This window comes from Sinohyriopsis cumingii, unplaced genomic scaffold, assembly GCF_028554795.1.
Source record: "Sinohyriopsis cumingii isolate HCF-2022 unplaced genomic scaffold, ASM2855479v2 utg001110l, whole genome shotgun sequence".
NCBI classification, from domain to species: domain Eukaryota; kingdom Metazoa; phylum Mollusca; class Bivalvia; order Unionida; family Unionidae; genus Sinohyriopsis; species Sinohyriopsis cumingii.
Genome location: NW_028315961.1, coordinates 1,388,974 through 1,406,412, shown reverse-complemented (window position 1 = coordinate 1,406,412; position 17,439 = coordinate 1,388,974). Strand labels below are relative to the sequence as shown.

Genomic DNA, 17,439 nt, shown 5'->3' with positions numbered 1-17,439 from the left:
CCTCATGACTTTGCTCAAGTGAGTGACCAAACTGATGGTTCTGCAGTTTTGGCATAGCTGTAGGTTTCTTTTCTTGGGGAGCACAATGACCAAGGATTGAGTCCATGTGTTGGGCCATTCTCCTGTCTGCCATATCTTGTTGCAGATTGTTGGTAGGACTGTGACTATTTCTTATCCTCCTGCTTGGATGAGCTCTGCTGGTATGTTGTCAATGCCGGCTGGCTTTCCTTTCTTTAGTGACCTAACTGCAATTTCTGCTTCTTCATGAAGAATTGGGTTGTCATCAATTTCGTCTTCTTGAGGGCAATTTAGTACTGCTAGATCTCCTTGGGTCTTATGATTGTACAATTCTAAGCAGTATTCTATCACTTGATGATCTCTTGATCTTCTGTGAGGCAATTTCCTGATTTGTCTTGGATGGTGGTAGTTTTCCCTTGTTTATGGGTTGTGAGATCTTTCACCAGTTGATATGCCATTTTGCTATCATTCCTACTCAGACTGTCTTCAATTTTGCAGCATTGTCTTTCTATCCAGGATTCCATTGCCTTTTTCATGATTTTCCTGATCATATTGTTTTTCTCTCTGCATTTTCTAGATGATCCATTTTCCTTTTTTCAGTTCTCTTCTTTTGTCACATAGTTCAAGGACATCTGTTGTAGCCCAATGTTTCTTTGTTCGATGATATTTGCCAATGATCTCGCTAGCTGTGCTAGACACAGCTGTGTTGAATGTGGTTGTTGAGGACTCTAGGCTATCCAGGGTTATCAAAGGTGCAAATTTACCATCTATCATTGCTTGGAAGGCTTTTGTGGCTTTTAGATCTTTCAGTATTTCAAAATCAAATCTGATTTTTGGTTGGTTAGGCTTTTTGATCATTTTCAGGTGGTGGCGAAACATTGTCATTAATAAATTATGGTCACGTTCAATATCTGCTCCTGGAAAACTTCACCTTTGCAGTATGGTTTTTTTCACCAAGATGTAGTCAAATCTGGTTGTGATCTTGTCCATCTGGACTGCCAGGTCCATCTAGTTACTGTTTGAGGGCCAAAAGAGTTGGCTAGCACAAGATTATTGTAGGAAGCAAACTCCAAGAGCCTGAGTCCTCTTTCATTTGTTTCTGCATTGCAGGAGTGTCCACAGGTGCTTTGCCAGTTTGTCTGTGAACCAACTCCCACCTTTACATTCCAGTCTCCTTGTACAAACAGAATGTCCTTCTTGTGTGAGTTGTCAATGACACCTTGCAGTTGGTTATAAAAATTATCCAGTTCATTGTCATCATAGTTAGATGTGGGTGCATAGGCCTGTATGATTGTGATGTTGAAGGGAGTCACCCTCAGGCAGATGGTAATGAGCCTCCTTGAGACTGGGTAGCAACTCATAATGCTGTTCACAATGCCCTTGTGCACAATTCCAACTATGGGTAAAATAGTGTGATGATAATTATTAGTAGTATCAGTATAAAAAGTGTCTCATTAAGGACCCAATCCAAGGCTTTTGAAGGTAACTGAAAGACTGTACTCTGCTATGGTTTCCAAATTTAGTTAAGCCACACAAAATGTTTATTTGTATATTTTCAATAGGGTTGGTGGACAATCCTGTATATGAAACATCGGGCCCAAGATTTGTTCCATCAACCAGTAAACATGCCACAGATACCAAGTCCAAGAATAAGGGCACCTTAGTGGAGGACCCCAGCAGTTTGTATGCTCAGGTGGACAAGACAAATAAAAAAATGAAGAAAGGTAAGTGGCCATTTCCTAGCAGCATTAGGTGTCTTAAAATGAAACCAAAGCAATAGGTACAATTTTTTCTTGCCATTACCAATGAGGGACTCTTGTTTTCCTAATGCATTTACTTGACAACAATTTGAGTACTTTTTCAGGTACTTTGCCTTTACCAGCCCTACCCAGAATAGCTTTTACTGACAGGCACAGGGAAGTCTGAGATAGCCTTTACCTTTGTTTAACTTTTCCATGTCCCATGATATGTGCTAGAAAAGTTACACAACCTTGGCAAAGCTCACTTTTGGATAAGTTAATTGTCAAACTTGCATCAGTGAGTCTATCAAAGAATTTCCAAATTGTTGCTAAGTGTTCATTCCAGGTGTCATTGTTATGCTCGTCAAGATAAGACTTAATGTCAGTATAGATACAATTCTTAAAATCTTCAAGTAATACAAGTTGTTTGAGACTTTCATAATCTTGATCAACTTTCTTGGCTAAGCACCATCTATCAAATAACTGCTCTTTTTCTCTTACAAATTCGATGTGATTTTGTCCAGCTTCTTTTTTATAGTTTCTAAAATTTTGCCGATAAGCCTCAGGGACTAACTCATAACCCCTTAATTCCTTCACCAAATCATAGGACGATGCATAGATATCTCGAGCTTTGCCAAAAAGTGTGCTTTGTAATAACTGAGTCCAATGCACCCTTTGCCATTTCAGATTCTCAGCAACTTTTTCAAAATAAGGAAAATATTTGTCTATATTTTTTTCTGATATGGGCACTAACCTAATATTCTTTATAACACTGAGATTGTATCTAAAGTAGGAATGTGCTTTTTGCATTTGCTCATTCTTTAACTGTATTTGTTCTTTTGTAATTGCATTTGTTCTTTCTCTTTCTATAATTTCTTTTGTTCTTTCTCTTTTTCCAATTGCAACTACATTTGTTTTTCTGCTTTATCTGTATGAAGTTCCAGCTTCCTTAACTCTAATTCCATCTTGTATTTTAATTGTAATTCCTTTATTTTAATGTCAGAGTCTGATACAGACTTACTGATCAAAACCAAAGCATTTTTATCCAAAACATTCTTTTCTACCAAATACTGGACCAAAATATTTTTTATTTCTTAAGGAAACCCTTGCCTCAGAAAGATAATATTTTCTGACAAGTTGAAACAATTCATCTTTTTTCAAAAGGTCTAATTGTTCCTGAGTAGGATTTGAAAGAAAGATTTCCACTTTTGATGACTTTGTACCCGAAGCTTGTTGATTTTACTGAAGATTTCAAAATTGTAAAATAATACTTGTGATTTTAAAAAAATTCAAAAACTAGGAGAAGTCAAATTTCAAGAAACAGTTTTCTGAACTGTTTTAGCCAAAATTGATATATTCCAGATAAGCCCCAATTTGTTCTTACGTGTTTAGGCTCTTTTAAACAGTGAAAAGAAAAAAGTGAAGGCAACAAGCTTTGTAAAATTTAACAAATAATTTATTTCCCTAGAAGAACAAGGTAAAAATGAGAAAAAGAGCTTAATGTTTTAAGAATCAAATCCAAAAATAATCCAAGAAATAAAAAATAGAAGTCCTAATAATAAAAAGTCCTAATGAAATTTTAGATTCCATCCCGATGAAATAAAAAATGGAAGGCGATCAGACATATGCTATGGTTGGCATCATATTAATGTGTCTACAGTTCTTTGTTGCACCACAGAAAATAATATTCCAATGTTTGAATTCTGTAAATTTCGATAACTGTCCTTGTCCAAAAATTAATTTTGAGCACAAGTATTTCCAGGGAAAAATAATCTCTTAGAATCCAAATAATCTGAAGAAAAATTAAAAAATTCAACTCAAACTGGTTACAAAAAAAAACCCACATGAACATCTCCAGGGTCAAGGCAAGACTAAATTATTTCTCAGTACAGCCTCAATTTAAGTTTATGAAACTACTCTAAGAAAGATTTTTTTCTAAAAAGTTGTTTAATTCAGCTCATGATTTAAGGTCAGAAACTAGGTCAGCATTAGATACAAAGTTCTCTTTACGAAAAACTGAATTGAATTTCTGGAAAATGAATTTCTGGAAAATGTCAAATCCAGTAAATAAAATTACATTACAATAGCATGTAATGGAATAATACAAAAAATGTAATACTACCAAACAAACAATTAAATTAAATCAAATATAAATTTAATCAAATATACATAACAGTGAGCAAAAGGTGGACATTATTCAACAAGTTTCATAAATTTAATATTAAATCATGACCCATTTGAGATTATGTTTATCACAGTTTTTTGTTGTAATGGAAATAGAAAGAAGAAGAAATAATGTCATTCATTCTGACTCAGATGATGTACCTTTGACTTGTTGCATGTACAAAAGATAGTAAAAAAAAACTATTTTCAATTTTTGGGGCAGTTATATAACCAATAAAATTTAAAAACAGATTTTCTTTTGCAAATAAGAATTAAAAGAGTAATTGTCCTTGAGTATGAATGGAACAATTGACTCAGAGAATATTGTTTCTCAACACAGAATCTGTATGGAAGTTCCCTGTGATTTCACATACATGTAGTTTGATTCATTGATGTTAGACAATCAATTTAACAATGTTGATACCTAAGGTATGTCACTTTCAGTAGTGGAAGTTGTTGGATATTCATTTTAAAAGGATTATTATAGATGAAGAAATTCCATATATACTGTAATGTATTAGTGACCGGATATTTGCATTAGTTGATTTGAAACAGAAGACAGTGGGAATTGCATCACATAAGAGACCTTAGATCATTTGAGCTATTTTACCACATAGAAGTTCTGTGGTTTGATATGCCTAAAGTTCTGTCAGTTGAGAGGCCAATTTACATTTACATTCTTCTATGAACAGAGGTGACTTTATTTGCTTCTAGAAGTTAACATTTAAACCACTCTTTTATATAGGGCAAATTTCTTGTTACATGATTACTGCCTACCCCTCCCTTCATGCATGCTGTCAGTGGACCAATACCCTTAATTTCATTTGTTGTTCTAATTGTTGTTGTTTGGGGTTTAACGCCATTTTTTTCAGTGCATGGTATAACATGGCATAATGAGCCATAGTAGGGTAAATGCCATAATCAGAAAGATGTGACCTTTTTTCTCAATTCCCTGTGGTCAGTCGATTCGAAAAAGGCAGCTAAAATATTTATAGCATTAGTAAAGAGAAAACGTTCCATAAGGTGGGGATTGGAGTGGACTATCAGAATATTCTGCAGAACAGCAAACAGTATCTACTTTGAGAGTTGTGAATGATAAAGCTGAAAGAAGTAAAATTTGCATCGGGCTGCTGTCAGATTCTTACAAGAGATGAGAAACCTGCTGCTTATGTTGATTATTTGTTGATTATCTTCGCAGAGTATTTCAGGAAAAGGACTTGTTTTAAAGGATTTTTGTCAAGTGGTTCTGGAGAGTAATGTGGCATAGCTGTTGAGACAGAAGTCTCTAGTCTGGTAGGCACTAATAATTTTAAATGGATCTTTTTTCTTCAAGAGATATCTTTTAGCCTAGCAAATAGCGTTAACAAGCCAGTGGTTGATTGGTTAAAATATAGTTAGGATATTGATTTAGAAATGTTTCAGTTCTTTTGGCTAATCAAGAATATTTCTTTTTATGGTGCATGTATAGCGGTCTACAATTGATGTTGACCAAAATGGATCATTTAGTACAAAACTTCATAGAAATTGAGATGGATGGAATTCTTCATTGAAATTCAAGTGACCAATATTTATCTTGCAAAATGTAATTATATATTTATGTAAATATATACTGGTGTCATTACTTTGGTTTGACAGTGAATTGAAAATACTGGTCATCTTGGGAATGCATAACAATGTCTGAACAGAAAAAAATCATAAAATTGTATGTGTCTTAATTTCTACCATATCTGACTTATAAAAAGAAAAGAAGAAAGCAACACAGCTTGGTTACTGAAACGTTTCGCTTAAAACACGAATATGTGTACCACTAAGAAATCAGGAGCTACATGAAAAACTACATTTTTTTAGTTACATTATCCCTTATGTGATTATTATGACTCTGTGGTCTTAACAAAAGTAATAGAAAAGAATGAGAAAAAACAGTCTTAGTAAAACTCAACAAATAATATATTTCCATATAGAACAAAGTGAAAATGTAAAAGAAATTACTTGGGGTATTGCGAATCAAATCCTAAATAATCATAGAATTACAGACATAAATCCTTATGATTAATGTTCTGAATACACTTAAGTGGAAATCCAAACTAAATCCAATACTGAAAGTCTTGATGTGCCTCTAGTGGCCTGTGTAATGGTGATGTGCCAACAATCTTTTGTTGAATCACAATAATACAATCCAAGAATATACCCTCATTTGAAATTTCTCTATAAATTCAAGTCTCTGTTTACAAGAATGTTATTTTTGATGAGCACTTTGTATTTCCAGTGAATAAATAATTTGAATAAATAAAATTCCAGCCCAAATGATCTACTGGATCTACTGGACACAATAATAATACAAGTTATTCTGCTCTGATCTTAAAGCTTGAATGACTAGTTTCTAGAAAAGCAAGGTAATATAGTAATATAGTCCTCTACCTGATATCAGGTCATAATCAACATTTTCTAACAAAAAATATAAAATAACCTTCTAGAAGGTTCCTAATGTTTACAAGATAGTTATAGATAGAATATGTGTGTGATATGAATTTTTAGCGTAGCTTTAAAAAAAATTCAGTCACATTGCTACGATGTCTGGAATGTGGCAGTTTATAGTGATGTCTAGCACTGGGGAATCATGCCAGACATGTAGCATGATGTCCCACCCAGTCACATTATCTGACACCAGGTTGACCAGTTCTAACACTAACCTCTGAATGTTGAGTGCCAAGCGAGGCAGCTGTTTGTACCAATTTTTTAAGTCTTTGGTAAGATTCCGCCGGGGTTCGAACCTGTGACCTCCTGCATCCAAGGTGGATGCTCTAAACACTAGACCACCAGAACGGTTATGATTAGAACATAAAATGTGGCAAAATCAATGTCCTTGACTCAGCCAAAAATAACAGCTAAACCATATTTATAGGGAAACTATTTAGCCATGTATTAGTTGTTTTCAAAATAATAAAAAAATTATTCATGTCAAGTAAAAAATGATCTTGTTTTTGTAATTGTAGTCTCAAAACACAAACCATACATATATAGGGCCTCAATCACTTGTAGAATCTAGTCATCTGCAATTTTGCAATCAAGAACAAACAATCGCAGGATTTCAATGAGAAAGGAAAAGAAAGTAAGAGGCCATGACGCCACACTGCCTCACATAATTGCTGAAGTCTTGGCTCAAATTCATGCCAGCGATTTAGAAGACAAAAGGACTGAGCCTGAATCACACCTTCGTCATCTGCACCCAGACCAAGTGAGTCTACTCCAAGCCATAGCAAACCAGTAGCACCCCAAAAAAAATTACCACATTAGGGAGATGGAAAAATGCTCCTCCAATAAATGGCATAGATGGTGTAATGGATAGTATATTTATGGGGTGCTGGATGGTATAGACGGTGTCATAGATAGCATTTTTATGGTATAAGGGATAGTAGGTTTGTGAAATTTCATCATCTCCTTTTCTTAAGCTAACCCATGGCATTATTATTAGCGCATGTATGAGGTATTGGATGTTATAGTTGGTGTGTGATTGTTGTTAGAGTTTATCTCCTGCTCTTTCATTCTAAGCTAAGATGGCATTTTGGCACAGTGTGTGGGTTGATGGGTGGTATTGGGATGATGTATAGTGGTGTAATGGATAGTATTTTTATGGTGTAAGGGATAGTAGGTTTTGTTTGCTTGCAACTACTTTTCTTGCACTCTAGGCTAACACAGGGCATTTTCAGATAGTATGTGTGTAAGGGGTGTTGAATGGTATTGGGATGCTGGATGGTATAGTGGTGCGATAGATAGTAGTTTTGTGATGTAAATATATTTTAATTATTTTCATCTCATCTCACACTCTAAGCTAACACGTTTTGAATATAGTGTGTAATGGGAAGTTGAATAGTATATAATGTATGTGAGAGTATATTTATTGAATTTCATCTCCTTCTCTTCGGTTTTAAGTTAACACATGACTTTTTTATATAGTGTATAAGGGGTGTTGGATGGTATTGGGATGTTGTGTAGTATAGTGGTGTGATGGATAGTATTTTGTGTGATGTAAGTGGTAGTATATTTTGTGAGATTTCTTCTCGCTCTGTTATATTCTAAGCTACCAGAAAGCATTTTGAATAGAGTGTATAATGGGATATTGAATGGTATATAAGGTATGTGACAGTAGGTTTCTGGGATTTCCTATCCTTCTCTTACACTTTAAGCTAACACAAGGCATTTGGATAGAGTGTATAATGGGATGTTGGATGGTATATAAGGTCTGTGATAGTAGGTTTGTGGGATTTCACCTTCTTCTCTTACACTTTAAGCTAACACAAGGCATTTGGAGTGTGTGTGTGTGTGCATGTGGTGATTGCACCAAACATTTTGGATATTCTGTATATTTATTTGTTTGTTTATCTATGTCTGTGTTTTGTTTGTCCCTATAAAAACAATTAACATACATAACTGCAGTAACTTCTATTGAGATCAACTTGAACACTGCTGCTAAATCACTGCCACCTGCATCACTGTTGCCATTTTTCGCCTATTCTCCATGTGAAGTGTCGAACTTTGCCTATTCTCCATGTGAAGTGTCGAATTTCGCCTTTCTCCATGTGAATTGTCGAATTTTGAATTTCAGAAAATTTTTAAAGTTGAATGCATTTAGCAATTCAAGTCTTATCGCAGTTAAGCCAGAAAAGTCTTTGTGAAGGTCACTTCGAACTTTGGTCATTCATCTCCCCCATATCAGTGTAAACTTCAAAAGAACACTATTTCCGACCCAGTGAAATTGACCGGGGTATCCTAACACGGTCCTTACTTAGAAAGTAAACATTTGAGTTACCAACCCTAACTGCTTGGTAGGAACCTATATCCACTTATCATATTTTCAAAGGGAAAATTGTCACGCACTGTTGTACACAGATTATGAGCTGTCTAAATCTGATGAAAGAAATTATTTCTTTGGGAAAGATTAGGGACCACCGCCTACGATTGGGTAGAATAAATTAGGGTGTACGCTTTAGAGCAATCTGACTTTAAAGTGACGACCCTGGTCGAAATTCTTTTGTCTGGAAATTTCCTAGAAGAGGAAACCTTGTCTAGATTCTGTGGAAGCCTAAATATAAGTGCTTTCCTCATGAAACAAGAAAGGGGACCAGTTGGTCATCGTATAAAAAGAAAGGCATGTTTAGTGCTAGGACGCACAAGTCCTGAAGGAAGGAAAACAATACACTGACAAGGAACAGCTTTCTGAGAGAAGGACGAGACAGTCCGAAGACAGGAGTACCGGGAAAAGAAAGAAAGAAGGACGAGGTCAGAATAAAGGGACCAGGAAGTTCATGAAGGAGCAGAACCTAGAGTTTGGAATGATGAACTAGGAGACGTTGATATACGGTCAACATTAATTAAGGTGATGTAATCAATCGTGGACATTGTGCTCTTTTCACCTGTCGTTATGATGATGTAATAAATCCAGATTGGACACACCTGTTAAATTCTACTTATATAATCTTACTTGAATTTGAATTGCCGGTATTAATTTGTTCTGATTAAATTTGTTATTTTCTTGTCAAAGGGGGCTCGTATTGTTTATTTCTTCACAATATTCTCGCTCAGTTCTCTACTGAATTCCATTCTTCTTTCACTCCCGCCGAGCTATAATATTGAGGGAGGTCATCCTCTGGATAACGCAGCCAAACTCAATTAACCACCCCTCTTACTAAGAAGGCGACGTTACACTCCAGTACAGTGACGTCATTGAAGCTAGAAATGTTGAGGCTATAAATATGTAATTGGGGTTTTCCATAGGATTTTACCACAGATTATAGCTAATAATATATACTTGCGTTTCTCCATAGGAGTTTCATACAAGTTTCAGCTATAAATACATACTAGGTTTTTCCATACGATTTTAGCACAAATTATGCTAAAAATCAATACTTGGTTTTTCCGTAGGAATTTCCACGAGCTGTAGCTATAAATAGATACTAGGTTTTTCCATAGCATTTTATCATAAATTCTAGCTAAAAATAGATACAAGGTTTTACATACGAATTTACCACAAGTTGCAGCCATAAATACATACTAGGTTTTTCCATTTCTCATTTGTCTAGAAAATATATCTTCATTCACTATTACCCCAAAATGTTTGTTGTTGTGTTGTATAAGTATTTGTTTGTTTGTTTCTTTGTGACTGTCTATGTTTTGTTTGTCTCTATTAAAAAACATTTCATATACCTACCTGCAGTAGGATGCATTGAGGTCAACTCGAACACTGTACTTAAGTTTCCACCCGATTGAGGTCAGCCTACTTGCAACACTGTTGCCATTTTTACCCTAGTGTCCACTACTATGATGTCACACATGTTAAATTTCCCTTGTCCCTAGACAGTCCGACAATGTTAATTCCCCATTGTCCCTAGGGTATCCCCATATACTACTGATAAATGTGCCCCTAAATGTGCCTCTGATGAAAACATTAACACTAATTGAATTCTAATTATTTTTTCAATTCAACCAAAACCAAAAATGTATTTGATCCACGGTTATAAAATGCACAACATTTATGACATAGGTATGCTAACTATTTTTTATGTTCTGCTGCAGTGCACAGCATTAGAACAGCAAGTTACCAGTCCATGTGTCACAGCACAGAACAAAATGCTTGTGAAATGAAACAAGTTTATTAACTTAAGCAATACAAAAAACAAGGCTTGTAATCATTATTTAATTTTTTAATAATGTTAGCACCAGTAAACAATTTAATTAGAATGCAGCTTTCAAAGGATTTAATATTTCACAAGGAGTGAATGTAACACATGTAGGAAAACACAGTACCTTCATCCTTTTGTATGATTGATCTGGACAAAACCTTCTCTGTTTTGCATAAAACACATACATCTTATGTAAAATATGGAAATTAAGTGAAAAGAGTGCACATTATGCACAGCTAAATACGGTCAGTCCTTTGAAGACTACTGTGTGGGGGGTCCATTATGCTATTTATATAGTTAAAGTTCGTACAGTGGAACAATCTGATTTATTTCAAATTATTGGTAAATCAAAGAGATGCAATTATTCAAGAACAAAAGTTAACATATATCATTACCTTGAAGGGCAATGTTTATGTGATGTGTACGGACTATTAAGTTTGTGAACAGTGGCAACATTTCTTTGAAGTTGGATTTTACTCCATATATAAAATGCTAAGCATGATATTTCAGTCGCCAGAAATGTTTTCAAGGATGTTTCATGAAGCAAAAAGCTATAAACAAAACACGCAAAGTCCAGCAAAATTAAATTTCTTTAAGCTTTACTTTGTGAATCACTGCAAACAACATATCAATATAAGTCACAATTTTTTAATCAGAATAGCAATACCGCCAGTAATAATGCAGCAAACCAATATTCAGCATGCTGAATTGAACATTCAAATTTGTTCTTGCTATCATCATTTGCCTCAATCTTGTTAAAGTACTATTAACTTGACCCATACTTTTCAGGAGGAGTAAAGATATTGAATAGATAGAGTGAAAGAAAATAACAAACACAGATGATTTGTGTTGTTAAAATATTAACTCCTGTACTGGACAGAGGCATTTATTACTGCTGTATTACCTGTAATGCCCCATTCAACTTGAAACATAATATGTCCTGCCCACAGCCAGTGAAATGGACTGTCCCAAATGTGATACATATTCTTTTGTCTGTAGGGACAAGTAATATCTCATGGTCAAACTGCATGATATACAGTTCTGAAAATGCTAATGTTATGGTCAGCAAAAACAACCCTATTTTTGCCTTAGTCAGTCTGAATCTAGCAGGGAAGTTTGAAGAACTCTAATGAATGCAGTGATGAACAGAAATGGCACATGCATTACCTTCATACCTCCTATTAAACCATTAAGAGCAGCAAAGACTGCACCTAATTAAAACTATATTTTGCCATCCAGTGGATTTTTTAAAAAACTCAGTGATGTATTTATTATCAGTGTGATTGTGATTATGTAAGTATTTGCACATTTGAATATTGTGATGATATTTGACAATGCTATGTCTACCAATTATTATTTTTCTGTAAGTGTAGTAGCCTTAGTGAAATGTGACTGAAATTTTGGTGAAATTGCAATGGTAATTCATTTAAATTTCATGACATTTCACTGAACGTTTGGGTCAAAATATTAATGAGATTTCACTGAAATCTTTGGTGAGATCTCATGCAAATATTTTGACCTAAACTTTCTACGAAATTTTGGCCTAAACTTTCTATGAAATTTTGGCAAGATCTCACTAAAATTACACTGAAATTTTGGTGAGAACTTATTCAAATGTTGGTGAGATTTTACTAAAATTTTGATCAAAATCTTCATTGAGTTACCAGTGAAATTTGACTAAAATGGTGACATTTCTGAGTTACTATATTTCATAATTTTTCAGACATTTCAAATTAAATAATGGATACAAATTATACAGCACTTTAATAAACAATATTTCATTATAAATGAAACAAAATTATATAACTATTATAATTATAAGAAATCCGAGAGATCTGAGAATTGTACTTTAGGCCTGACTTCTGAGTCGACAAACTGTGATGATGTTGTGCTCGCTTGAATGAGCCCTCGATCTGTAAGCAGCAATGAAAAATGTTTATCTGTCATGATATAATTAAACTGATTTTACTCAGACTTATAACACACCTAGAATATTTTGCTAATATGAGCAATTATATCACTGAAGACACTGAAATATACAATGCTACTGGGCATTTCTGGGCATGTTAGGTTTCTGTCTCTATTACTGAAGCAAAACGCATACCGAATTCGACCGATTGACGAAAATAAAATACTGCAGTGCTTACCATTTGAAAAGAGGCAATTGTCACCAAAGTATTCTGTTCAAAATAAATTTGGACAAACAGGATACCACCCCCATGTCTTCATGACTCTCAATATGTTGGCCTATTCTGCACACAACTTTGAAAAGATGTAATGTTTATGCATCGGGCTATGGAAATGAAATGCATTACTTTGGACTATTTCTGTCAGCAGTTCAGTAGAGTAATTAAGTCAGGTTTATAACTACTTTTACAAAATTCAACGTAGCAATGTCAATCAATGGCAAGAGCTATTAAACAAAATGAACAGATTTTGTAAAAAAGTTAGTAATGTTCAACATTTTATAAAAAAATAAGCTATTATGTGGAAGATAAACAACAATGATAGGATGTAATGTTTACAACACCTTGTTTATGGGGAAAAATTAATAAATAATTTACTAAAGAATTTAGAAACAGATTATACGCCAGGGAATTTCTTGAGAATTCCGTTCTAGCGGCAAGTTGACATGGTAGGCAGCAGACGATTTTGTATGTGTGGGGAACTTCTTGCAAAATTGGAAACTGGATTAAGATGCAGAATTGTTTTAATGTGTATATTTCTATCTTTTGTATAATGTATTTGTTTGATTCTAAAGGATACATAGTAAATAGGATTTTCTGGGTTACAGGTTGAAAAAGTCATGGAATGGGTCTTCATGTTAACATTTAGAAATCACATTTTCATATACATTTAGAATAGAAATGTGGTATATTTTTGTTCACTTTATGAATATCACTTTCCTTAATTAAAGTATGATCGTTCTTTCTTGATACAAAATGGATTTTTGACCAAATATAACACGTGACCCAATATTTACAAAATGATGTATCGTTGTGTAGAATTACCCGACATGCAGAAATAGCCGACATGGTGGTAATTCTACTTGTGGGCCATGAAAACAATTCCACAACGACAGTGTAGCAGAAATTCCCTGGGCTACATTATCCCGAGTCTCGCTATCTCAGGTTCTTTCAGATAGGTGTTTTTGTTTGGAGTGATACCCCGCTGTATCTGTCTGAGGATTGGCACTCCAGAGTGTGACAGATTTCTACCCGTGTGAGATACCACCTTATTCCTGGTTTCCTGTCGCTGACTGGGTTGCTGACTGTGTTGTCGACTGAGTAGCTGAGTCATTGACTGGGTCACCAACTAGTTTGCTGAGTCATCAACTGGGTGGCTGACTGTCATCAACTGAGTTGCTGGGATTGTTGACTGAGTTGCTGACTAGGTCGCCGATTGTGTCGCTGAGTTGTCCTTAGGGTCACCTAGTAATCTGAGAGTCATCCTCCTGGGTCATTGACTGGTCGTCTTCTGGTCACAATGAGGTCATGGTCATGCGTTGTTACTCATTCAAGATTGAGAGAGATGAACAGGGAGAAATGATGGGACGAACTACGACCAGATGTGCTTACTCTGGTGAGGTGGTTATACTGTTTCACTGCAAGGGGACGTCTTCATACAATACCGCTTCATAATACATCCCCATTGCAGCCACAGTTGGCACACACACACACACATACACACACACACAGAGAGATATATATATATATATATACATGTATATATATATATATATATATATATATATATATATATATATATATATATATATACACACACACACCCAGGCAGAATCACATGACCCAAACTAAGACTAAGATGCTAGGTGGCACTACAAAGCCCTCTAACAGTTAAAATCAAACATAAACTTTAACAAAACTAGAATCTATTTGAAACTAAAATTACTGGCCATGGGCTTTTCACATTACATTTTCAATAAGACCATCTTTGATAGACATGGGTATCTGGCAACAATATCATCACTTCCCCACCAGTGATCTATACATTGGCTGTTCTTAAATTCTGGAAGTGAATCAGTCTAGAGTTATATAACTTTGAAAACATATGGTCCAATTTCTTCTCATTTAACATGTTAGCCTCTACCGTTGAGTTAGAAATAGTTAAAAGCTTTATGGCAAATATCGCAAAATGCAAATCCTGGTGTTGAGTGTTACAGACTGACCAGTTATGTTCTCATTGATTTGCACTCAAGCCATTCTCATTTCCGAAAATTTTTCCTAACCCTTATTCAAAAAAATTTGTGTCAATCTCCTGCTCAAAAATGCGAAACGCCATGTTTGGCAAGCATGCTCATTCACATCAGTTTCCGTTACGCAAGTACAAATGTATGACCAATCAGAAAGATCTGTATAGTGATCATCTGCTAAATAATACACAGAATGAATACTATTGACAGGGTCATTATGGAATGGGACCAGACAGACCAGTTTGCTTTTGTTTTGAAAACTGTTTCAGAAATGATATATATTAAAAACGAAAACAGTTCATATAGAGGGAAATAAGATTTGTGTCAGGAGAAAAACAGAATTCTGCTTTCAAACAGAAAACAATCTTGTCATCTGAGGGCAGTAAAATCTAATTCAAGTTGAACCAAAAAAAAGGAAATGTGTCAAGGAACGTTGTGGAGAAAAACAATAAAATTAGAGCTATCAGAATCAGGAATATATGCTTTGCTGAAAATCATTCAGAATGTACAAGAAACAGAAAATAAATTATGTTAAAATGGAATATATGTTCATTTTTATGTCAGTAAGTACTTTCTCACTGATAAAATTTCATTGAAAATTATTTAAAATTTAAATCACAAACTCTCAATGATATTTTCAGAACTTTTGTTAAAATCTCGGTGAAATTTCACTGAAATTTGGTGAAATGCCATAATTTTGGTGAAAAGAGACATTTCAGTGAATTTTTCTAAAATTTCACTAAAATTTAATCCACATTTTAACCAGGAATATGCTTTAAAAAAAAAAGACAAATTATTTTGTTTTATTCAGATTTGAATTTCATATCATTTTATATAGGCTTGTATGAAAAAATAGCTTATTCTCAATTCAACAAGATACTTTTATTTTGGGTCATGATACTGACCTCCACCTCAAAACACTTTTTCAGTCTCCTCATAAAAAAAAACTATCAATGTGGGAGAATATGGCAGGTATGTTAATTAACTCCCAAAGTCCCAGAACAGTTGTGTTTTAATAAAACTCATATTTTTTATAATTGAGAGAGCATTTTGACCAAAAGATATGTATCTATAACCTGTGATTTGCAACCTCATACAAAATGTTTTAGCAGAAATTTGGCTCTGACTCAATACACAAATTATCTTCATGGTAATAAGACATCACTGATTAATCTTGCTAGTTTTAATTCTGTGACAATTTGTGAAAAGAATGTGTCCCATCTTTTTTTTCAGGAGACATATATGAAAATATTGACCTGCGAGGGAAAAATACAAATGCAGACAATGAAAATGAGAACTTAAAACGAACAAGAACAGAAACCTCAGATGTGAATGTTTATGAAAATCCTGCAGCACTTGTATCAAACAGTGCCCAGGTAGGTAGATAGTATTGATGCAGATTTGTGTAAACCACCTTAATCTGTTCCTTGTTATTCGGACAGCGGTAAATGTTTCACATACTTAAAATGGAGGAATAACATTGCCAGTGTCTTTGCAAGTATGTGTGATATATTCATTTGACATATTACAACTACTGCTTGTTTAAGAAGGAATACAAACTCTTGGGTACCTTGAACTTGATGTCAATCTTAAACATCGTGTTATCATTACTTCTTCTGAAAAGATGGTTGTATATTGACATAGGGTTTTAATTAATATATTTCTTATATTGTGTAGTTAGTCCCTAAATGAAAATGATGTCAGCATGACCTACAACTTGACCACCATGGAATCTATCTTAAAAGTCTTGATCTTGAAAAAGTGCAGTGACTTTGTATGTATGTATGTATGTATGTATGTATGTATGTATTATCATAGCATCATGTGATTTCCACATAAATATTTATTATAACATGTACTTTTGCTGAAACATGAAGTGATACTGCTGTCTGATCTTTGACATTATTATTAGTATCGAATATGAGTATCTGATTGTGAAAGAAAGTCACAAAATGACAATCCCCAAGTTTATGCCAGTTGATAACTTTTGATGTAAAATTATACAAAATGAGGATGCAAAAAAACTAGAGCTTCTGTGACAGCAATGGCAGGAAACAATGATAACAAACTAGTAAGATTCATTAAAAAGTTTCTTAACTAAAGAAAACATAACTCTAGGCTATAAATAAGTCAACAGTGAATAATGATTTAAAACTTAATCAGAGTTGAAATGCAAGTCAGAGATCAGTGACTACTGATTTAGGAAATAAAAACAAAGCATCATAGACTGTGTCTGGGAAAATTTTAAAAATTAATTAAGTAAATGCTCATTATGCACAACATGGTCATGATGGGATCAAACTAGTTTTTGTATTTATTCCCTTTTGAACTTAATTGTAAAGGTACTATATTAAAATGTACAAGAATTTGTACATTAGCATCATACAAACCCTACTTGGTTTTATTCATGACAATTACATGTTACGCAGCATTTTTAGCATTCTGTTAAACAGAATGACCTCTGGTCTGCACCATATAACATAGACTTGCACCAAGAGTCCATATAATTTTTTGGTCAGTATGAAATTAAATACATGATATAAAAAAGCAAACATCTTGTTTTCAGCTATAGTAGAGAGATAGAAGTTTGTGAAATTAATAATGGAAAAACTTGAACCTATTTATTACT

General features: G+C 34.2%; 1 protein-coding gene across 3 annotated transcripts in view; it reads left to right on the top strand.

The window, feature by feature from the left end:
- LOC149772833 (nephrin-like) overlaps positions 1-17,439 on the top strand; it is a 311,073-nt gene that overhangs the window by 274,365 nt on the left and 19,269 nt on the right. For 2 of the 3 annotated variants that reach the window (XM_089947219.1, XM_089947220.1), the window contains 2 exons: positions 1,581-1,742; positions 16,044-16,186. In XM_089947219.1, the coding sequence (XP_089803345.1) occupies positions 1,581-1,742; positions 16,044-16,186 (305 nt within the window). The remainder of the gene's footprint in view (positions 1-1,580; positions 1,743-16,043; positions 16,187-17,439) is intronic. The other variant, XM_089947221.1, reaches the window with a different exon arrangement.